The sequence below is a fragment of the Tursiops truncatus genome, chromosome 3 (assembly GCF_011762595.2).
Source record: "Tursiops truncatus isolate mTurTru1 chromosome 3, mTurTru1.mat.Y, whole genome shotgun sequence".
Taxonomy (NCBI): domain Eukaryota; kingdom Metazoa; phylum Chordata; class Mammalia; order Artiodactyla; family Delphinidae; genus Tursiops; species Tursiops truncatus.
In genome coordinates this window covers 156,080,787-156,104,612 of record NC_047036.1, presented here as the reverse complement: position 1 = coordinate 156,104,612, position 23,826 = coordinate 156,080,787, and the positions used below count along the sequence as shown (strand labels likewise).

The following is a 23,826-nucleotide window of genomic DNA, read 5'->3' as shown; positions in this document are numbered from 1 at the left end:
CTGATGACTTTATGTCCACAACATATTTTGTTTACTGAAATGGCAGGTGACATTCTTTGTCCACAGATATATTCCCCAGGCCTTGGTCTTTTTAATAACATAAACCATGTAGTATGGTGCACAGCTAGGTGGAAGCTCCTTGCTAGCAGGAATTTTGTTGCATGCATTGCAATAGGGCTCTGGAAAGGACTTAAGGCCTCACTCTTCCAAGTGTGACACAGACACTCTGGCCCCAGACCCACTAAGTCAGAATCTGTGTTGTCGACAAAAACTTAATCAGTTTACGAAAGAAATGGAAAGTTTTATTTGAGCCGAATTGAGGATTATAACCTAGGAACAGCATCTCAGAAAGCTCTGAGAACTGCTCTGCCCAATAGAAGTCAAAGCACATTTATATAAGTTTTTTGAGACAGAGGGCTGTATATCAAATGACGTATTATCGACAGTTTACACAATCCAAATCTGCAAGTATGAAGTAGTGGGTCATGTGACCCCTTACAAAATCAAGAAGGTGGTTTATCTTTTAAGCAGTTGTCTTGTTGATGCTAGGAGAATGTTGCTCTTTAGGGTTGAGCAGGTATTTCTGCCAATGGGAGAGGTTTGGTTGATGCATAACGCAGATACACAATGCACAGAGAGAGGAGAGAAGAGGCCAAAGGGCAGAGAAAATTTGTTGTTTAAATTTTTCTTGTCTTGCCATAAAATACTGTGGAAAATTTTTTTCCACAGTGTGTTAATAATGTCCCCACTTGATCCGTGGAAATGACAACCTCAGAGACACAGACCACACTAAAGCCACTTAACATCCCCAGTGCAATGTTTGGACCCTGAAGACCACCCACTGTAAATGGGGCATTCATGAGGTAATTGGGGAAGCTTTAATTTGGCCTAATAGATAAAACCACGAAATTATAATGACACTGTGCTTATGCTCCAAAGGCCCTATTTTTCAGAAATGCATTATGAAAATAGAAAGAGCAAAGCCAAGCTTCTGCCACCTCCCCTGATAATGTTCAAGGCTACTGTTTTTTCCTACAGTTAAAAAAAAATAGGCCTAAAATGGAGTCACTTGTGCTAAGCCCACATCACCAAACCATGGCTTAATACCTAACCTAATTGCAGTTTCAACCTTCCCCAGGAATGTAGTCTTAACCAGTCAGTTTGGAATTTTCTGATCAGCACCAAAGAGGTGATCTGCCACACACACCCTTTCCATCTCCAAAAGGAAGACGTACTCTGCTCTTTCTTATCACTTCCCCCTTCTGTCTATAAAAGCTTTCCATTTTGTACGGCTCCTTGGAGCTCCATTCTTTTTAAATTTTGTAATGTTTTTTAAAATATATTTCATTGAAGTATAGTTGATTTACAATGTGTTAGTTTCTGGCATACGGCAAAGTGATTCAATTATATATATATATTTATCATATATATATTATATATATATTATATATATTATATATATATATATATATGATAGTTTGCATCTGCTAATCCAAAACTCCGAATCCATCCCTTCCCAAACCCCCTCCCCCTTGGCAACCATAAGTCTGTTCTGTTCTATGTCTATGAGTCTGTTTCTGCTTTGTAGATAAGTTCATTTGTGTCATGATTCCACACATAAGTGATATATGGTATTTGTCTTTCTTTTTCTGACTTACTTCACTTAGTATGATAATCTCTAGGTTGCTGCAAATGACATTATTTCATTCTTTTTTATGGTTGAGTAGTATTCCATTGTGTGTGTGTGTGTGTGTGTGTGTGTGTGTGTGTATATATACATATATATATATATATATATATATATATATATATGTATATATACACCACATCTTCTTTATCCATTCATCTGTCAGTGGACACTTAGGTTGCTTCCATGTCTTGGCTATTGTAAATACAGCTGCTATGAACATTGTGGTGCATGTATCTTTTTGAATTATAGTTTTGTCTGGGTATATGCCCAGGAGTGGGATTGCTGGATGAGATGGCAACTCTATTTTTAGTTTTTTGAGGAACCTCCATACTTTTTTCCAAAGTGGCTGCACCAATTCCCATTCCCACCAACAGTGTAGGAGGATTCCCTTTTCTCCACACCCTCTCCAGCATTTATTATTTGTAGACTTTTTAATGATGGCCATTTTGACTGGTGTGAGGTGGTACCTCATCGTAGTTTTGATTTGCATTTCTCTAATAATTAGTGATGTTGAACATCTTTTCATGTGCCTATTGGCCATCTGTATGTCTTCTTGGAGAAATGTCTGTTTAGGTGTTCTGCCCATTTTTTGACTGGGTTGTTTTTTTTTGTTATTGAGTTATGTGAGCTGTTTGTATATTTTGGAAATTAAGCCCTTGCCAGTCTCGCTGTTTGCAAATATTTTCTCCCAGCCTGTAGGTCGTCTTTTCCTTTTGTTTATGGTTTCCTTTGCTATGCAAAAGCTTATGTTTTATTACGTCCCATTTATTTATTTTTGCTTTTATTTCTATCGCCTTGGAAGTAGCGATAGAAGTTTTCTTAGACTGACCTAAGAAAACATTGCTACGATTGATGTCAGAGAATGTTTTGCCTATGTTCTCTTCTAGGAGTTTCATGGTGTCATGTCTTATATTTAAGTCTTTAACCCATTTTGAGTTTATTTTTGTGTATGGTGAGAGGGTGTGTTCAAACATCATTGATTTACATGTCGCTGTCCAGCTTTCCCAACACCTCTTGCTGAAGAGACTGTCTTTTCTCCATTGCGTATTCTTGCTTTCTTTGTCAAAGATTAATTGTCCATAGATGTGCGGGTTTATTTCTGGGCTCTCTGTTGTGTTCCACTGTTCCATATGTCTGTTTTTGTGCCAATACCACACTGTTTTGATTACTGTAGCTTTGTAGTATTGTCTGGAATCTGGGAGGGTTATGCTTCCTGCTTTGTTCTTTTCTTTAGGATTGCTTTGGCAATTCTGGGTCTTTTACGGTTCCATGTAAATTTTAGGATTATTTGTTCTAGTTCTGTGAAAAATGTCATGGGTAATTTGATAGGAATCGCATTAAAGTTGTAGATTGCTTTAGGTAGGATGGTCATTTTAACAATATTAGTTCTTCCAATCTTGGAGCTCCTTTCTACTTGCTAGATGAGATGATGCCTGATTCATGACTTGTTCAATAAAGCCAATTAGATCTTGAAAATTTACTTGGTTTAATTTTCGCTATTTAACGCTATCTATGGCCTAAAATACCCAGAACTCCCTCTTCCAGGGCACATTGTAAATTGCACTTCCCACTCCTTTGAAGTTAGGCCAAGTAACTCACTTTGGCAAATAAAAAGTGAATGAAGTGCAAGTCTTAGGCGCCCCGTGTCCATTTCCCACATCCCCTATACCTGCCTATTCTCAGACTCCAGTGAGCATCAGAATCACCTGGAGGGCTTGTTAAGCAGGTCCTTGGTGCCATCCCAGAATTTCTGATCCAGTACCTCTGGAGTGGTGGGGTTAGTGTAAGGTGGTGTGGCCTGAGAATGTGCATTTATAACAAGTTTCAGGTGATGTTTATATTGCTGGTCTGAAGGATATACTTTAGGAACCAGTGTTCTAGAAGAATCTTCTCTGGGCCAGATTCTCTGGGCAATGCTTCCCTATTGAGCCATGTTTAAGATGAAGGATGGGTGAGAAGCAAATATTTCTTCTGTCCTCATTGCACTGAGATTTTCATGCTCATAACTGAAAGGGTATATCCCACAAAGAAGCACAAAATTCTCAGAACCCACAAGTCCTCAAGAAAACAACAAGATTTTGATTAGAGAGGCTTATTCAGCTTTGGCTGGGTTCCAGGCACACAGATCCTCACAGAATTAATGGTTCAGAGCTGCCAAGAGGCCCTTGGGCTTGTCCTAAGGCACATTCCCCTTGGTCCTCTGCTACCTGGTAATAGGATAGCTACTTCCAAGAAAGAATTCAAGAATTTCCTAGGATGGCGCCCCCCTCTCCCCTATGTCTTCCATGGGCCCGGCCTATGTCTTGAATTCACTCTATTAAAAGCAAGACAACAGGCCCAAAATATAGTCACTTATGCTAAACCCCAAGGACTTAAAGTAGTTTTGGCCTCTCCCAGGAATGGACTTTCAAACCAACCAGGAATTACCTGGTCAGCACTAGTGAAGTAATCCGCCTGATAGACCTCTGCAGCCCCTAAAGGAAGGTGACCTTGTCACAACCAGTCCATTTTTTGCTAATATGTCTCCCTTGTTCCTGCTCCCTTCTGCCTATAAAAGTCTTTCATTTGTACAGCTCCTTGGAGCTCCTTTCCATCTGCTACATGGGATGATGCCTGAATCATGATTCATGAATGATGATTCATGAATCATTGAATAAGGTCTTTAAAATTTACTCAGTTGAATTTTGCTTTTTAACAACTCACAGGATCTGGTTTTCTATTACTGATATCAAACACTTTTGGAGCCAATGGAGGGTGGTGCATGTCTAAGACAAGATTTATCAGTAATTTCCCTGACGTCAGAGCCACAAACCTCTGGCCAGCAGACGGCTACAGAAGGTAGGCAGCGCCAGGAATGGTCCCACCCCTATGAACCTTAAGACAGGTCAAGATAAGGGAGGGCTATAAATCTGACTTGGCTCGATTAATATCCAGGCACCTCTAAGCACCAACTTTGCTACTAGCTCAGTCACCTGGGGGTGATTTCCTCTTTTTTTTTTTTTTTTTTTTTTTTTTGCAGTACTCGGGCCTCTCACGGGCCCACCCGCTCCGCAGAACGTGGGATCTTCCCGCACCAGGGCACGAACCCGCGTCCCCTGCATCGGTAGGTGGACTCTCAACCACTGCGCCACCAGGGAAGCCCGATTTCCTCTTCTTATCCTTGTGGTCCCTCCCCCAGCTGAGTGCACACAGCTATCTTTACATCTCTCTTACTCTCTTCTACTACACTTCTTTCACTTTCTCCAATTCCTGTGATTTCTCTAGTTGCAGTGTTTCCTCTTATCCCTTTCCATGTATGTGTCCAGATCAATTTTCCTGTCTTTCAGATTCTGCCTTTTTGCCTGTCACATACTCTCTGGATGTGTCTTTAAAATAGATTTAAAAAAAAAATAATTCAATTCAGAGCAAAAATGAATAGTATACCTAAGATGGCTGGTTAACTAAATACCTGGCTGCACTTTTTTTTCTCTTTTTAACCTTGAGTTTGGTTTTTGTTGGTTCTGTGAAGACATAGCTTTCCTCTAAGGCCTCATGACTTTCTTGTTATTGACAGGTCCCTTCCTACTGGGTAGCCACAGTCCCTCTGCTAAGTGCAACCGTTTGAGAGAGAAGCAATAGCTTGTGATTCAAGGCTTTGGAAATCCTGTGCAACATGGAAACAGAGGTTGGGTAAGGATCAGCTGGAGGAAGGCCAAATGGGAGGAGAGTGGGAATTCACACTCCCACCCTGGGGTGCAGGGGCAGGTGGGATCCTGGCCTCTCTCTCTGAGGAGTGTGTGAGGCTGAAACCACAGCGGCAACACTGAGGTTAGAAGGAGGAGAGAGAGGTGATGTTAAGTGAGGGCCTCTCATTCTCCCCTAAATAGCAGCAGGCCCTAAGAGCCTCCTGCCAGGAAGCCCTTCATGCCAGGAGCTTCCACTACTCCCTCACTCCTCCCCCAGTCCCCCCAACACTTGTAAGAATTCCTGCATCACCTCTGGAGAAGGCATGACTGAAATTCCCTCCTGTTGGATGTGGAGAGGACCCATCCCTTCTGCATGTTATCATGGAAATCATAAGGAGAGGGGAAAAGGAACATGGTGGCACACAAGGCATGTGAGATGAAGCAGCAACTAAGGAAGGGTTTGTCTTCTTTTGCCAAACTCCACGGCCCTGATCTTCATTCCAGCCTAGATCAAAATGTTCCTCTGTCCTAAATGGGAGAGAAACTCATTTTGCCACCACCTCTTCCCAGCTATGCTGATGAATAAGCTGGTATATCCCTGCTGTGTCGTGACCACCACCTGCCTGCCATCAGGAGGGAGAAACCACTGCCCAGCATTCCAAATTCCTTGACCACAGTGGACAGTCATCACCTCATGCCCAAAGCAGTAATGTCCAGCAGCCCTCCACTGCCTCTGGGCTGGGCCCTAATCAACCCTAGCCTTGGTGTGCTCATGCTCTGACCCCAAACACATCCACTATCTCACATTCTCCACCAAAACACCTGACAGGCCCCAACCTCCTCCACTGGCCATATAATTTTAGTGTTTTAGATAACATTCAGAGGTTATCTACCCAGTTCAGCCCCACTTCTTGCAGACTGGAACACCAAAGCCCAGAGGAGCTGAGTGGCTCATCCAATGTGCACACAACCCCCTTGTGGCAGAGGCAGGTCAATGACAGCCCTCTGGATAGTGTGGTCAGTGCGTTTCAGTCCTGAGTTACATCTGTCCCCTTTCACACTCAAGTGTACTTTTTTTTTTTTTGGCCACGCAGCTTGCAAGATCTTAGTTCCCCAACCAAGGATCAAACCTATACCCCCTGCAGTGGAAGCTCAGAGTCCTAACCACTGGACCACCAGGGAATTCCCTCAAGTGTCCCACTTTAGACCATACATGCATACATGACATAGAGTCACTGTATTAAGTGACATATAGTCACAATGTCTATTGTACCATGTTAGGTGTTGAGTAAGATGGAGTCAGGGAAGACCCCAAGGGTGACATTGGGCCAGCCCCACAATAAGTCAAATGAGCCTTGGGGAACTTGGGTGGTGGGATTAATTCAGACCTGGCTGGAGAGCTGGGGAACCAGAAAGGCCTTTGGTCAAAATTCCACATGAGCTGGGCCTCAAGCCACAGGCAGAAGTCTAACAGGTTAAGCAGGGGGGAAACTTGTGTCAAGAGTAGCACAAGTGAAAGCAAGTCTGTGGGCAGATGTTTGGTGGAGAGTGCCACATGCCAGGCCCTGAGAACACCAAGATCGGGCAGACACAGGCTTTGGCTAGAAGAACTCATGCCAGATTTCAGAAGAGTGAAGCATGGGGACAGGAGGACTTGGAGGTGGGGGTCACGGGGGGCGGGGGCAGGAGAGGAACTGGGATTCCTGCTACCACCTCTCTAGCTTAAGGCCAGGGGCTGGTTCAGAGCTTCAGAGAGTATTCCCAGCTCAAATAACCTCCCAGAGCCCTCTTGATTGCGTCCCTCTTTAGTTATCTATTTTTTTACTGCCCTGCATCACCCATTAGCTATGTGCACCCCCGTGCTCCTTACCTGGATGTCCCACCCACGGTATTATATTTTCTGGTCTTCCTAGCAAGCCCTACCACGGTGTTTTGCAATCTGAAAGATCCTGGTAAATATTTCTTAATAAACCACACATATTTTCGCCAGCCAGTGAAATGGTCCCCTGGTGTCCTTCGTTCAGGCTATGGCACAGGGTGGTAGTCTGGGGCTCAGGAGTGGTGGTAGGGAGAAGCCAATGGGATTTCCCAAGAGGGGAAAATGGAAGGAGGGTGAGGAAGGGAAAGCGATAGGATACTAGCGAGGACAATAAAGGTGAGCTCTGAAGAGACAGGGCACACCACAGGCACAGAACATCTGGTCTCAAATGACACCAGCCCCAGCAGACCTGGCCCAGCTTTCACACAGCTGATGGTTCCAGTGACATGCAGGGAGGCAAGAAGCCCCTGTCTGTGTCGGGACAGACAGGGTTCAACTCTGGAGTATGGACCCTAACCCGTACCCCACCATGCTCCCAGGCCCTGCTGCCCAGTGTCCAAGAGGTGAACCTCGTAGTCCTGCAGGACTAACACAGTAAAGCCCACAGAGCTGGAGACCCAGATCTCACTTCGCCTGCTTTCTGGTGGTTGCTGCCCCCTGCCGACAGAGCAGGACCATGACAGCACTAGAAGCCCATCTCCCCTCCACGCACAAGGCAGAGTCAGGAAGACTTCCAAAATCATATCCAAAGAGGGAAACCCAGCCCTCAGTGGGGTCTTTATAAACAGCCTCCTTGTTTAGCACAAGATGGGACGAGGCCTCCTTTCATGAACTTCACTGCCTTCTGAAGCTTCAGAGAACTGCTAACATGCATCATTGTGGCTATCAACCTGGCATTGTGCTACGCACATGTAGATTTTCTCATCATACAGGTCATAAAATTGAAGCATAGAGAAACTTGGGAACTCCCCACTTGGAGACATGGAGTTCCTAGGACTGTGGATACAGATCTTATCTCCTAACTGCAGTACTAACAAAGTACAGATCTTCCTAGATTTACAATGGGGGTACATCCTGACAAACCCATTGTAAGTTGAAAATACCCTAAGTCAAAAATGCACTTAGGGGACTTCCCTGGTGGTCCAGTGGCTACAACTCCATGCTCCCAATGCAGGGGGCCTGGGTTCAATCCCTGGTCACAGAACTAGATCCCACCTGCTGCAACTAAGAGTTCACATGCCGCAACTAAAGATCCTGCAAGCCGCAACAAAGATCCCGTGTGCCACAACTAAGACCCAGCGCGTCTAAATAAATATTTTTTTTAAATGCACTTAATACACCTAACCTACTGAACATCATAGCTTCGCCTAAGCTACCTTAAATGTGCTCAGAACACTTACATTAACCTACTGTTGGGCAAAAACATCTAACACAAAGCTTGTTTTATAATAAAGTGTTGAATATCTCATAGTTTATTGAATACTGTACTGAAAACTGAAAAACAGAATGGCTGTATGAGTATAGAATGGTCCTAAGTGCATCAGTCGTTTACCCTCATGATCGTGTGGCTGACTGGGAGCTACAGCTTGCTGTCGCTGCTCAGCATCAGAGTATTGTACCTCATATCACTAGCCAAGGAAAAGATCAAAATTCAAAATGTGAAGTACGGTTTCTACTGAATGTGTACTGCTTTCTCATCATTGTAAAGTCAAAACATCAAGTCAAACTATCATAGGTCAGGGACAACCTATAATCTGGTAGAGATTTGGATCGGCGCAGGGAGAAGGGAGATGCAAAAGCGTTTTCTGAGCATCTATTAGGTGCTGGGCGTGAGCTGGGTGCCAGGGAGACTGAGGCCCAGCTGCTCACTTGAGGGGGACATAGCTCAAAAGAAGTCATTACCACTAGGACATATGACATGGGGAGAAGAGACTCCACATCCCCCATAACTTGACCATCTCTTGCTTACTTTAAAATTCCTTGACCATCCTGTTATTTCTCAGCTCCCCTTCCCAGTAAAACTTCCTAAGAGCTGACTACACACACTCCCTCTACTTTCTCACCTCTAGCTCCTGTGAGGGGCTTCACTCAAGGGCTGAAGTGTTTAGACTCTAGAGTCCAACTGCCTCCATTACCTCCTACAAGGCTAAGGGCAGAATGGGCACCCCTACTATGCCTGTATTCTTACCTGGAAAAAAGCAACTGTGGTGCTACCTACCCCATAATATTGTTATGGGTACTAAATGGATCGATGCATATGCCTGGCATGTGAGATACACTGGGTGAGTGCAATCCACTATTGTTACGATAGGGCTAGGGGGCACATTTGCCATGGTTAGCCATTAGCGCCAACCCTCACGTTCTCTCTCCACTATTGCCTTTTCTGGTAGGTGATTCTGCATGGAGAAACTGGGTGGGCACAGCCTGCCCTTCTTTTCTAGGGTTCCTTTGCACCAGGAGCCTTACATGTTCCACACTGCCACAGACTGGGTAGGGAAGTATGACCCTGGCGAATCATCTCAGAAAGGCCACTTGCCCAAGGACACAGACCACACATACAGTCACAGCAGCTTTTCCAGTGATAAAGGAAGTATTTTGGCACCCATGTGCCTTATCACACTTTGCTTATTTCTCAATTAATAAGCCAGGTCAGGAAAGGCAGTCTCACACCTGGACAGTCTGGTCAAAGGGTACAAAGGCTCCTAATGGCCCATCTACCACCTGAGGTCACCAGGGTCACTCTTCTGCCCTCCTGTCCCTTCAACTCCTGGCCTTCACCTTGCCCCTTAAAGATCTTCAGGACACCCTTTTCCCACCAGGTTTCCAGTGGGTCTCCCCCTCCTCCTCCCTGGCAGCACCTTCTCCATCCCTTAGCTGACTCCCTCCTCACCTGGCTATAAATATAGGTGCACCCCTGGTGAGGTTTGGTCGAGAGCCTTCACTCTCCACTTCCTCAGCTCCTGAAGTTCTCATCTCTTCCCCAACCTGATTCCACCAGATGTTTCACAGGCAGTGGGTCCAAATGTATTCAAACCCCTCCTGACCCACCAACAGGTCAAGCCCTGACTTGGGAGTCACCTTTTATCTATGTTAAATTTTAATTTCAGATAGATGACAAACAACTTAGTATCTAAGTATGTCCTTAACACTGCAGGGGCCAAAAACATCGTTTATCTGAAATTCAAGTTTAGCTGGGCATCCTGTATATTTGCTAAATCCCACAAGGCTACTTGTCCCTCCCCTTTCTTCATGCTCACATCCAGGATTGGCACCATCATCTTGTCTGCACCACCAGTGGCTGACAACACCCACTCCACCCTGCAGAGCCCTCCTTGGCGGGTAAGCTGGAAGGGTAGGGGGTTGCAGGGCACCACCGACTTGGTGCGCATTCACCCCAGCCCTGTGGCCATAAGCCTTCCCTCCTCTCATTGCCTGGGTTTGATCCATCTCAACCTTCACCCCCCAAGAGACCTCTGACTACCCCATCAAAAGAGCATCCCGCTTCACCCTGTTCCTTCCCACTCTCCATCCTCACCCCTTTCTCCTCTTCCCTCCCTGAAAGGGACAATAAACATTACTGTTACATAAACTATTTTATTTAAATAAAATCAGGGGCAGACCCTTTTCCCCCATACACACAGGCACATGCATGCACGCACGCACGCCCACGTCCTCCCCCTTCTTCCCTCCCCCCATGGCCACCTCAAACCTGGCAGTTCTCATCATGACCAAACTGCCTCAACCCTGGGACAGGGAGACACCTTCTATTCGAAGCCCTGCTCCTCCCCCAGTCAACGGCAGCAGCACACAGGCCTAGGCACAAGTTCTCCTGTCCAGAGTCCAGCTCTCAGCCCTCCTGGGGTGGGACAGGAGGATTGGTGCTCCCAAGGCACCTAGATCCAGTGTGGCTTCCCTACCTTTCCCCCGCCCCACGCAGCACAGGAGTACCACCAGACACCTGAAGCAGCTCCCTATGGAGGGCGGGTTCCCTCACCCCAGGCCAAACCTTCCCCATATCAGTGGAGGCTCTGCAGCCAAACCTGAGCACCCCCCAAGGGATCATGGACTAGGTACTGTTTGGTTTGGGGAAGAGCGAGGGAGAGCAATTGAGCACCAAGTTCCCCAACTCTACCCTGCAGGAGGATGCTGAGATTTGGTTCAGCATCCTCTACCCAGAAAAAGTAAATTAACCTAACTCCACAGCAGGAATGGCAAGGCCTTCAGCCATCAGGACCTCACTACATCTCCATCCCCCAACATGGACTCACTAGCACCTTGGCAATGTTAAGGACCCAGCCAAGCTGGGGAAACACCACACACACGGGAGTCTGTTTGGAGTTGGTGGTGCCCCCTTTATCAATGATGAGATTGGGTTTCACCTTCCCTGACACCAGTATCCCTCAAGTCCTGCTTTGAGGCACACATAGCAAAGTGGCTTAGGTCATGAGGAGGGAGCACTAAAGGGATGGGTGGTGTCTTCCAGAGTCACACAGTCCCACAGTGCATCTTACATGTTACACACAGGCAGGCTGGGACAGAGGACTGGGGCGCTGGGCTGCTAGGAGGGCTCGGCAGCATCCCTGCCACTCGGGACCACTCGGGAGATGGGTAGGTGGGAGGGGCACCCGTCCATTCACTCAAGCTTGGGGGGGCCAAGATGCCAGGACCCAGGTCCAGCACCCACCTTCTCTGATGGTGTCCCTGTGCCTTCTAGACAAATTTCCCTGAGGGGAAAAACCAGACAGATGGAAGAAGTCAAAAAGAGGGCAGCAAACAGTATCAGACTGTGAGGGGCCAGCAGGCGGAAGGGAGATGTGAGAGCCAAAGACAAGCCTTCTGAAAGGGTAAGGCAAAGAGAGCTGCCACCTGTCGGGGGCAGGGCAGGGTGAGGAAGACAGGACAGACTCAAGACACAGCCAACCTGACCTCTCTGGGGGAAGCGAGGGCCCGAGGAGAGGGAGCTAGGAGCCTGCAGGGCCCTCCATGGGCCAGTGGTGGTTAAGACTGCACCAGCCACCCTGAGCACAGGGCTACAGGCTGATACTGCGCTGGTGGCGGCCGCTACGACCCCCACTCCGGGGACCCAGCTCCTGGCCATCCAGACTGGCGTGGTCCGAGAGGCCCCGCAGGTGCTCCACGGAGTCGCACTTCTGCAGGTCTGAAGCCACAGTGCGCAGGCTCAGCAGGCTCAGCGTGTCCGTGTCGGGGGCAGGGCCAGGCCCCAGGCTGACACCCTCCTCCAGCCCCCCGCCCTCGGCCCCCTCGATGATCCCGCTGTCCCCATCCTCGCCACCATCAGGCCCGGCCTCGGCCCCCACTGGGGAAGAGCGCAGCTGGCCCGCGGGGTGAGGGAGCTGGCCCCGGCGCCGCGCATGAATCTGCTCGCTGATCTGCTCCAGGTTGCGCAGGGCGACTGAGTAGCGGGTCTTGGCCTGGGCTACCTGCTGCTCCAGCTCTGTCACCTTGGCCTTGTGCTCCTGCAGAGGGAGGGTCAGAGTCAGGTGACCCTCTGGGCAACTATCCGAGGTCCCTGGAGCTGCCAAGTCCTGTCAGGCCCACTCAGCATTCTGCGCTGGGGTCTCCCGTCCCAGGCCCTCGGCTCTGCTCACCACCAACCACTAATCTGCAGTGCTCCACCCAGCCTCTCTCCACTCCTCCTCCTCCTGGGGTCCTCCTTCCCCAGCAACCTTCCCTGCTCCTGCCTGACCTTCCGGGGCCTTCCTCCCAGGTCTTCATTCCCACCCGCTCTTCCCCCTCTCCCCATTGTTGCCTTTCCCTATCTGGCCGATTCCTTTGCCCCATTCTCCCCGGTCTCCCCCAATTCTCACCTTTTCTCCTTCACCTCCCTTCTCTGCCAGCACTCACTTCCTAACCCCACCTCCCACTCCTGCGGGGTCATTCTGAGCACACCGGTTCCTCTGCACTGGCCTGGTGGATGGCCCAGAAAAGCAGATTGGTGTCCCCTCTACCTGCCCTCCCTTTCTATGCCTGCCCCCTCCCCCATCCTCCGTCCACTCACCCTCCCCCTCTCCCACTCAGCTACCTCCAGGATCTGGCTGAACTGGGCCTTGAGCTCGAAGTAGGGGCGGCTCTTGCCAATGGCCCGCCGGAGGGTCTTCTGCAGGGCCTGAACCCGAGCCTCAGCCTGCTGGCACAGCCGCGTCACCCGCTGGTGTTCCCGCTCACCACGAAGCCGCTCCTCCTCGGCCTCATTCACCTGGCCCAGGTGGGATGGAGGGCACACATCACTGAACTCGGTCCCACCCTCCTGCCCCTATAGCCTGCTCAGGCTGCCACTCCAAATGTTACCCTGGGGGAGATCCCCCACTGCAGAGCCTGGAGAGAGCACTGAGCTCCCAAGACACAAAAGAGAACAGTGAGTCCTTGTACCTGCCTATTGTTACCTGTACCAACCGCCTCTCAGGTTCGTTGCTACCAAGAGGTGCCGGGGCCCTCTGGACCACTTGTGAGCGTGTAGGGAATGTCCACCTGTGAGCACATCTGCCACAGCCATGGTCCTCAGAGAGCCCTCAGTGCTGGGGGCTAGGGCTGGGGGAAGGGAGGAGCCTCACTGTGGGGAGCCACAGCTCTGCACTGAGTTCTCCAGGTTTCTGTGCCTGAGCAGGTAGCAGGCAAGGGCTCCAGCCACCTCATCTACCAGGACCAAGGGGCTGACCCCGCCTACACACAGTTTCAACAACCCCTCCCTCGGTATCATGCTCTCCTCTGTGTGAGTTCCAGAGTGGAAGTGGAGCTCCTGCTCTGCGTGAGGCCATGGGCCTGGACTAAGGAGCACACAAAGAACCTCAAGACATGACTACTCCTCAGGAGCTGACACGTACTGCTACAGACTAAATGTTTCTACCCCCCCAAAATTCTTATGTTGAAATCCTAACCCTGAAGGTGGGCCCTCTGAGAGATGATTAGGTCAAGAGGTGGGAGCTCTCACAAATGGAATTAGTTTCCTTATAAAAGAGGCCTTGGAGAGCTCCCTAGCCCCTTCGGCCATGTGAGAACACAGTGAAAAGACAGCTGGCCATCTGGGAACCAGGAAGCAGGCCCACTGCAGACACCAAATCTGCCTATGCCTTGATCTTGAACTTCCTAGCCTCCAGAACTGTGAAAAATAAACATCTGTTGTTTAAACCACCCAGTCTGTTATTTTATTGTAACAGCCCTAATAGACTAAGACACTTGCCCTTTACAAGGTGAAGGTGGCAGACTAGAGCTGATGCCAGGGGTCCTCCCACTCCCTGGTAGCCATAGAGTAGCTTGGAAATAATACACAAATCGTACTTCAAAAACCAAGGTACACTGGCAGAGCTCAAAAGCAAGAAAGGGAGAACATTCAGCAAATAGAAGCAAGGGGTCACAGCTAAACATAACAAAAGAGTGTTGAATCCAGAGCAATCAGCAGGAATGAACTATTTGGGTTAGTCCCACATCTGGAGGCAAAGGTTCAAGAAGAACCCAGAAAGACATTCTAAGTCAGAAGGAAGTGTATATGGGATACACTGGAGGCCAAACAGGGCAGAGAGCAAGGACCAGATTTTGCCTGAAACAGAATCAAAACGGAGGGAAGTCTGGAGTGCAGGAGAGAAAGGATTAAGGAAGGTGACAGGATGCAGGGAAAGGAAAGGAAGTACAGGAACTGGCAGGAGGGACCTACTGGCACTGCCTGGCTCACCTTGCAGGTGGCGTGGTTGAGCATCTCCTGCCACGTGGGGTCCAGCCGGTTCTTGTCAGCCATGACGCCCTGCTCAGCCACAAACACCATCTCCCGGGCAGCGTTGTGCATGCTCACAGCCCGCTCATACCGCAGTGCTGCCTTCTGTGTCTCCTGCTGGGCCTGGAGGGAAAGGACCATCAGGATAGGGAGCCTCAAAGGACCCCTGGCTGCCCATGGAGACCCGCCCTGGGCAAGGACAAGAGAAGGAGGAAGGCCCACTGCAATGTTGGCTTCACTTCCCAAACTGCACTAAGAATAAATGCTGAGGAAGTAAAATTCTATGAAGAATACGTTGCAAGGATATAGCTCAGAGAAGAAATATATGTAGAAAAAGAAGGATACTGCAGTGGAGGGTGAGTGTGTAAATCCAGCGCTCTCGAAGGCTGCTGGCCTTCTGCCCTAGGGAGAACAAAGAAAAATCCACTACCTTTAGTTGGAAGGTGGTTAGTTGATGGTTGAGACCATCAACTCCAGTCCAGCAGGTAAACTGAATGAAATAACCAGACAAGTGCTTGGAGATATCATCACAACCATATTTACCAAACAAAAAACTGGAAACAAACCTAAGTTTTCAGTTACAGAGAACTGGTTAAACGAATAACAGTACATCTAATATAAAGAAATATTAAGAAGCCCTTAAAAATAATGGCAAGTATGGGTATTTCTTGACATGGAAACATGTCCTAATATAATAAAGGAATAAAAATTGTACATATGTGATCCCATATTGGCAGGATATATACAAAAAAAATTTAAGGAATTATTTGTGCTATATTAATCACATTTTTTATTTTCTATGTTTTATGATGCTTTGATATCTTGGAGGCCTTGCTGGCTCTCCTAGGGCTGGCTAATTCCTACAGACACACTCCTAGGAATGTGAGCACACTCTTCATATGCAAATCAACCAATCCAAAGCCCATCTATCACACAGCAGGCCAGTATTTCCCCTGCCCTAAATCACTGAAGGGCCAGGACCAGAAAACTAGAGACCACCCCTATAGCCCAGAACCTGCCTCAATTATTCAAACTAGCCAATCTTAAATTGGCTCAAAGTTGCCTACCCTGCCCTACCCATTCCTTCCCATAAAAACCACAATAAAGGCTCTACAATAAAAGCTCTAAGCCAAGCTTTCCCCTCACATTTTCTGCCTCCTCACCCACTCAGGTACTTCCCCATGTAGCCCTGCATGATGTGGCAGGTCCTTTTCTCTTAGGAACTGTTAAGTCATAAATTCTTCTTTGAAGGCAGCTGTCTCTGTGTCTGTCACCTTACCATACTTGACTAAACAAATCCCAGGTACAAAAATCATGAAACATGCACATGGTTGGATTTGGGGAAATATCGGTTTTCTTCTCCTACCTTGTTTTATAGTTACAGGTTACAATTACAGCCTTCCAATAGTGAGCCCACATTATTTGTGCAAAGAAAAATCTAAAAAGAAGGAAATGGGTAATGGGGTGGAGGAGCAAACAAAGAAAAGAGAGACATGAACCAAGGGGAACAGAAGAGGAAAAGAATGGTGATCTATCTCACACCCCATACAGAGACAGAAGAGTACAGGGCCAGGCTCTGCATGCGGCCCCTACCTCAGAATGTGGGTCATACCTCCTTAGCCAGCCGCCGAGCCTCATAGTAGGGCCGGGCCTTCTCGATGCAGCTCCCCAAGTGGGAGCCCTGCGTGTTGAGCTTCCTTGCTGACTCCTGCAGGATCCTCCGGTAGGTGGTCCTGGCTTCCTGGCAAAAGGATAGGGACATGGGCAGAGGGAGGCATGCGTGTGGGTCCCAGCCCCTCTTGTTTTCCATACATGCCTCTTCCCCTGCCACTGTACTGAAAGAGGAGGGAAAATGATGAAAACACCTTTGGAACCAGCCCAGGAGTGTGTGGAAAAGGAGCAACACTCACATCCAGCTGCAGCTCCACCTGGTTGATCTCCTCACTGGCCTGGTTCAGATGCTCCAGCTCCTCCTGCCAGAGAGGGGCAGAAAGTTAGAGCAGTGGAAGTAAGCAGCCTCACATGAACCAGGCAGGGCAGGAGCACAGTACACAGAGGGAAAGCCCAGCCAACCAGGGAAGTGAAGAAATGCAGCAGGAGGTCATTGTCAAATGCCTCCTGTCAGAGACAGAGTAATATATAGCCTCCTGTAATCCTCACAATTCCACCTCTAAACCCCCATTTTAAAGATGAGAAAATTGAGGTTCAGAGTATGGAAAACTCCTATGCACACAGCAAAGTGGCAACAAGCCTGTGCTCTCTCCATCAGACTGCACCACCTCCTCCTCGTACTCCAGCCAGAAGGAGTCTCCTTCAGGGCTAACGGTCTCTGTCCCAGAGAGAACACACCCGCTGGGCCATTCACTCAGCATACTTTTACTACACACTTATCACAGTTCAGCACCATGAGACCTGAGGATTCAGAACACAAAGAGGTGGCAGCTCCGGCCCAATAAGTAAGCAACAGGCCCTCAGTGGCATGAGGAGCCACGTGAGGGGTGGGCATGGTAGGGGCTGGGAATCAAAAGGAGAGCAGGTGCCCAGGGAAGGCAGATTATTGGGTGAGAAGCCAGAGGGGCTGTGGCACAGGGACAGGATACTAGGGCTTCTCCCAATGGCAGGGGGAACCCCTCAGAGACTAATGCCACCTGGTGGTCTAGGAAGGCAGAGATGGGCAATGTAGGGAAAGCTTGGAGGGGCCAGGGAGACAAAAGTGGAGGCTGTCTGTAGTTCTCCAGGTGGGAGAGGAGAGGGCAGACCCCAAGGAAATATAGGATGCAAAATCATTAGGGCTTCGTGGACAATTAAGGTCAAGATTAGAGAAGAATGCATGGTTCAAGAGGCCTCTAGGCCTGCTTGGGCAGTGGTGACAGGACCCCAGGTAGATCCTGTGGGAGGGAGGGAGAGAGAGAGAGGCTCAGGAAGAAGTCACCAGACACGCTGGCTTGAACGCCTCACTGGTCCCAGGGCTGGCAAAAGCAGCAAGCCACCCAGGCCTTTCAGTGGCAGAGAGCAGGGAGGGTGCTGGCCTTGAGTATCCTCCCCTCCCCTTGGTCAAGTTCCTGGGGTCCAGTGAGCCAATGACACTCCTGAGGAGGAGCAATACCCAGAGAGATGCCTGATGCTCGGCTACAGGATCCTCCTCCAGGAGCCCTGCAGCCCCTGGACAGGCCAGCAGTAGCCAGCATGGTGTCTGCTTACTGCCCATGGCCCAGACACAACCTGCACTTGGTAGTGAGTGACACTGCCATCACTGCTCTCACACCTCATTTGGCCCTTCCAACAACCCAGTGTGTGATCCCCCTTTAGTCCATTTCTATACCCCATCTCCAGCCCTAAAAAACTTGAGTCAGCAAGTAAGAATCTAAGAAACCAAGTTGTGTGCTCTAATTACAGTGTAAGGTAGAACACAAAGAAAGAAACATATAACAAATCCAGGCATGTGAAAGGCTCTGGCTATTGGCCCACAGAAGCAGGCATGTCTTTCTATACAGAAACTCATATCCACGAAGCACCTCCAGCAATTTAAAAAAAGGCCTCCTGTTGACTCTGAGGTCTGCCCCGCGGAGTCACAAAGCTCTTTCTAGCAGGACAAAGAGACTGGGGAGCAGAGCAGGCTGGAGGGCAAGGTGGGCAAGGGGGTGGGGGATGGGGGCAGCCCGGCTGAGGCAGACCCAGGGCAAAGCAGAGCAGGAAGCCAACAAGCAGCCAGGGCTCTGTTTTGGGCCGTTGGCAACACATTCCATTTGGCCTGCTCCACCAGGGGACTCCTGGCACCCGGCTGAAATGGAATTCAAGGAGGATGAAGTCTGAGTCAGCGTACGTCATCCATCAGTGAGCCTGCAGCCAGCAGGGAGGGCAGCCTCCTCAGAGCACACCGGGCGCATTCCAACGATGCCAGGCCACTGAGTCAAAGGCACGGGCGCTTGGGCTACAGATGTTCCTGCCCAACTTGTGCAAGCCATTAAAACACTCAAGCCCAAAATGGAGTATAATCTCATAAACTGTGAATCACTATGTTGTACACCTGGAACTTACATAAGATGATAAATCAACTATATCTCAATTAAAAAGAAAAACACTCAAGCCCACAGTCATCAGCAGGGCCAGGGTGATACATGACCCAAAGACTCAGAAATAAGGTAAAAATGACTGCCCAGAGAAAGCTAAACCGACACATCAGACGACGCAGAGATTGCAGAGTCACTCTGAGGAGAAGCAGGTGAGTGCACACATCTACTTACCTGAGGAAAGAATGTGCCATCATAAAGGGGGCTAAGAAAAGTCATAGGAGAGGAGACCCAGGCCCATCCTAGTACAACCCTCCTTTATTCCTTCCTGCCACTGGGACTCTGTCTCTCTCAGAAAGCTGAGGACCAGCCTGGAGGCCTCAGAGAAGTATGCTGAGGTCAAGACACAGAGACACATCCAGTGGACTTCCCTGGGGGGCAGCACACTCCACGCAGGCCTAGAGCTGGCCTCTACCTGGCTTCCCTCCAACTTCCAGAAGGATCCCACCAGACAAGGAGGCACAAGCTGCCTGCCTGCCAAGACTCCCCACCCCCCACATCAGAAAGAGCCTTGCCCTAAGGGACCATTTCTGGTAGTTGAGAAAATACCTGAATAGGGTCTCCACCTTTGGGATATCCTTGGATCAGTGGACTCTCACAGGCCACAATTAGAAGCACTTCTCGCCCCACCCAGAAGGAGAATTCACATATCTGGGCACAGCTCAGGAATGGGTGCTTTTAAAGTTCCCTGGTAGGCTCTGATGGACTGAATGCACTGATCCATTCAAAGTGCTGAAATACAGTATCAGGATAACATGATCTTGTACACTGTCAACACTAAAAAGAAACTCAAAAGACACATACCCCAATGTCTTTCTCGTCCAGAAGAGCCCAAGCCCAGAAGGTCTGAATGCCACCGGCCTCCTCCATGAAAGGTACCCCTCACACCAAGCTGCCTCTCCCACGTGGCAAGAAGATGCTGAATGCCTGCTGAGGTCAGAGCACTGGCCCAGCTTCATCAGCGAGGGAGGCCTCTACAACATGACCTTGCCTCCCTACGTAGCCCACAACATTCCACAATGTGCCCTCCAGTTTAGCAAGAGAGACTAAGGTCCGCCTGCCCCTCTTGCTCCAGTAACACTGCAAGCTCACTGAAGGCGAGGTGAATCTTACTGCTGCTCAGTCGTCTCCAACCCTCACAGAGCTCATACAACAGAACCGTCTGTGATGACGGAAATGTTCTACATCTGCAACTGCCAACAGCACCTGGGGAACTGCATTTTTCATTTTTATTTATTCCTAGTTGATTTAAGTATCCACAAGCAACTAGTGGCTACTTTACTGGACAGCACAACATGAAAGCTGCCTTTTCATACTACCACCTTTGCCTGTGTAAGCAACGGAAAAATACACAGGAGCGACTGAGCAAAGAAACTGCAGTGGATTCTCCTCTTGAAGGGGGCAAGGAATGTTGCAGAGGGGTGTATGAAGGACGACAACCAGGCCCTCCTCCCTGACAAACAGACAGAGGTCTCTTTCTCAAAGCACAACCTATGAACTTTCATCAAAGACAGGCAAAAGAGTTTGTGAAAGAAAAGAATCATAGCACTATGTCAGAGCAGAGCAGAAATGAGTTAAGCAAATCGGCTAGACCAACCCTTTACTTTACAGATGAAGAAACTGAGGCTTGGAAAGGTTACATAACTTACATGAAAATCACAAATCATCCGGCCAGAGGCTGCTTGAATCTCAGCCCAATGCTTTTTTCACAACTTGTTTCCTCAGTGGACAACAAATCTATAAAGAACTAGCAGGAGAAATTGAGCTGTTCTCAATACAGTGCCCATGAAACACAGCAGAAATAAATTACTAACTCATGTCAGTAAACAAATGGCTCATTACTGCTCCACTATAAGCACAGACACGGTTTCTCCACACACATCCTGGGAAACCCCACCAAGAGAGAGCAGGAAGATGCTAGGATGAGCTTTGAAATCTCCGTGACTCACTGAAGTAATCTAATAAAGGTTTGTTGACAGAGAAGCCCAGGAATGAGAGCCCCGGGATGCTCTTGCTCACCTACAGAGGTGTGAGTCACCTCCACATCAGAATCCTGGAGATGCTACCATACCAAATGGCAGACTCAGGCCCCAAACACACAGGAGCACCCTGGCCCTCACCTGTCCAAACAGCTTCTCCAGGAAGCCCTTCCCTGCCACTGCCCAGAAACACTGAGATCCAGCCTCATTTGGCCATGCATCTACTACACATGGCGCCTATCCTCCTCCCCCACTGCTCTGAGGTCTCCTTCACAAAGTTCTGCCCTTCTACCAAGTAGCCTGTAAATGCTCCAAGGCAACAAATCAGCTCTTCCATTCATTTGACTGACCCAGCATCCTCAGAGCCAGAAATCTGTATTATTAAGGACTGACCACAATTGATACAACGTTCTGAACACATCAGATTTCCTTACAGGCCTAAGCCTGATGCCACCTTTATAAGACATGAAAGGTCTCACCTCTCACAAACATGAATGTCCCTGGGAGGCACTGATGAGAAAGCAGGAGAGAGGAAAAGATTCAAAACTGCCTCCCGATCTCAAAGCCATCTTCTCTCACATCCCACTCATGCTACATCTCTGAGCCAACAGCCCCTTTGTTTATTTGGAAAAGAAACAACAGTTCTACTCTCTACTGACCTAAAGTGTGCTTCCTGCATCTATTGCCAATTTGTCACTTCACTTCATCAGTGAAGCCTTCAGCAACACACCCCAGGCACCCAGGCCGGGCCTTTCTCTGTAGTCACACCGCACACAACTCTTTTCTCACTTGTCACACTATACTGCAATGATTTGTTGACAAACTTGTTTTCCTTTCCTGCCCGTGCACTGGGAAAAGAGTAAGTCTAACCCCTCATTTATCTGACAGCTCTTCAGAAAAGCTGGAATCTAATCTCCCTATCTCTCCCCCAGCTCAGTCTTCTGACCTGTATTCTAGGATCCAGTTCTTCTTCTTCTCTTGGGGACAATTTGGCTTCACTGCTGTTGCTTCCACCTCCTCCAGGCTCCTCTGCAACTGGGCTCCGTGGGACTTCATCCTCTACAACCTCATGCCGAAGCTCCCCCTGTGGGGTCTCCCGTCCCCCTGGAACCTGCCTGAGTTCAGCCATGCTGATGGGGAGAGGGCACAGCCCTATACAAAAAAGAGGACTGACATGCTGGGACCAGAGCCCCAGCTTGGGGCTTCCTGGGCTCTGGGTGGCAAGAAGAAGGGTTTCTCTTCTCAAAGGGTGGAAAAAGAGGGCACAGGAAGAACCTCACACTCGGTTAGACGCCGAGATTCAAGTTGCCGGTGGGGTCCCAAGAGCTATAGCCTTGTATGTGCAAAAGTCCTTCCCTCCCCGTCACGGGGAGTCCACCAGAAGAGACCCGGAGCAACAGCTCCGAGACAGGAGGCAAAGGGGGCCTGGATCCTGGGCCGAGGCCTGCGAGGAGGAGCACCATTCGGGAGGGTGGAGGCAGGCGCCTCCAGGCTGTGGTGGCAACTGGAGAGAAGGCTGGGCCTGAGCAGAGGCTGCTGGATGAGAGTCTCTGGGGAGTTGCTGGGGAAACAAAGGCCAAGTACATGGTCAGCATTCGAACGTCGGCCACCAGCCCCTTCCAACCCCTCAGCCTCCGAAGAACCCGGCCCCCTTCCTCCCACACCCCCACATTCCGACCAACCCCCTCAACTTCCTTCCCGCGTTCCAGGCTCTCGGCCCCAGCCCCTCCCCCACCAGCGCCTTCCAGACTTCCCTCCGCACTCTCATCCTCTCCACCGTCTCCTCCAACCCTCCCCGCTTCTGTTCTGGCCGCCCCATTCCACCCCCACCCAGCTTTGCAAATCACCTTGTAACCCCCAGCCCCACCCCACCTCCTCTTCTCTCTCTAACCCTGTGGACTATCCGAGCCTCCCATCTCCAACCCCGCTCTTCCTAAATCCCAAGGACCCTAGCCCCAGACCTCCTACGCAGCCGGGCGCAAAGGCGCCCCTCTTCTCGGCATTACCTCAGTTTACCTTCCCTTGCGCGGACCTTCTCCACTGCGAACAATCTTCCCCCGCCCTCCCGCAACAAGCCTGTCCAACCAAGTACAACAAGGCCGCGAGGAAACGGAAATACATCATCCTGTAGCAACGCCCTCCTGCCCTCTCGCCCCTCCCCCTCACGCTCGCCCGCTAACCAGGCCACATCTGGATATCCCCAGCACTCATCCCCGCCCAGCCTTCGGTTTCCGTACGAAATGGTGCCTCACGGCGCTGACGCTCACCTTACGTTGCCTCCGGCCCATCCTCCACCACTGATAAATGACATTGAAATATGAGAGGGTTGTGCTGAGAAAAACTAGGGTGGGTAATGGAAGTCGAGAATCTCTGGTGAATAAGGAAGTGCTAGAAATAAAACGGAGATTGGACAATCGTCTCAAAGAGATTGCTGCCATCTTACTTTACGGCGCTGGGTTCTGGTTACACCCAAAGTCACTTCCGGCCTTGCCCCGGAAGTCGGAAGTGGGCTTGTGGGCTTGTGAGTTTCCGGCCGTAGCAGTCTTCGTCGTTCAAGGCAGGCGCGAGCGGACTCTGCTGCTGGGACGAGGGGTAGTTTTCCAGGAATGACTGTCCTCACTCAAGTGAAGTCAGCGGTGCCCTTAGTTCGTAACGGGGTGTAAACGGCAGCTCTGATAGGTAAATTTCTCCTGCCGGCGTCCCCCCCATGGCCCCAGCGCTGCACTTCGCCAGCCCCTTCCCGAGCCAGGCCCTGTCCCACTGAACGTCATTGCAGTGGGGTCACTGATTACCCCATGAACACTGTTTAGAAGTTTCGTTAGTCTGAACTCAGTGCTCTCGTGCACGCTGCTCAGAAGCCCGCGAGGAGGAGGAGTT

General features: G+C 49.5%; 1 protein-coding gene across 4 annotated transcripts; it reads right to left on the bottom strand.

Annotated features, from left to right (window-relative positions):
- Window positions 1–280: 280 nt before the first annotated feature.
- On the bottom strand, window positions 281–23,368 carry SH3BP5L (SH3 binding domain protein 5 like). Of its 4 annotated transcripts, none has more exons than XM_019937368.3 (7): window positions 23,217–23,368; window positions 21,896–22,510; window positions 16,811–16,873; window positions 16,513–16,641; window positions 14,862–15,023; window positions 13,218–13,391; window positions 281–12,651 (listed from the first exon to the last, which is right to left on the bottom strand). In XM_019937368.3, exons 2-7 carry the CDS (start codon window positions 22,076–22,078, stop codon window positions 12,205–12,207), a joined length of 1,158 nt encoding a protein of 385 aa, XP_019792927.2. In that variant the 5' UTR covers window positions 22,079–22,510; window positions 23,217–23,368; the 3' UTR covers window positions 281–12,204. The 4 variants fall into 4 exon arrangements, with proteins under 4 accessions (XP_019792927.2, XP_004326318.3, XP_019792928.2 ...); XM_004326270.4 differs by lacking the exon at window positions 23,217–23,368 and adding an exon at window positions 22,956–23,071; XM_019937369.3 differs by lacking the exon at window positions 23,217–23,368 and adding an exon at window positions 22,966–23,032.
- Window positions 23,369–23,826: the final 458 nt, after the last annotated feature.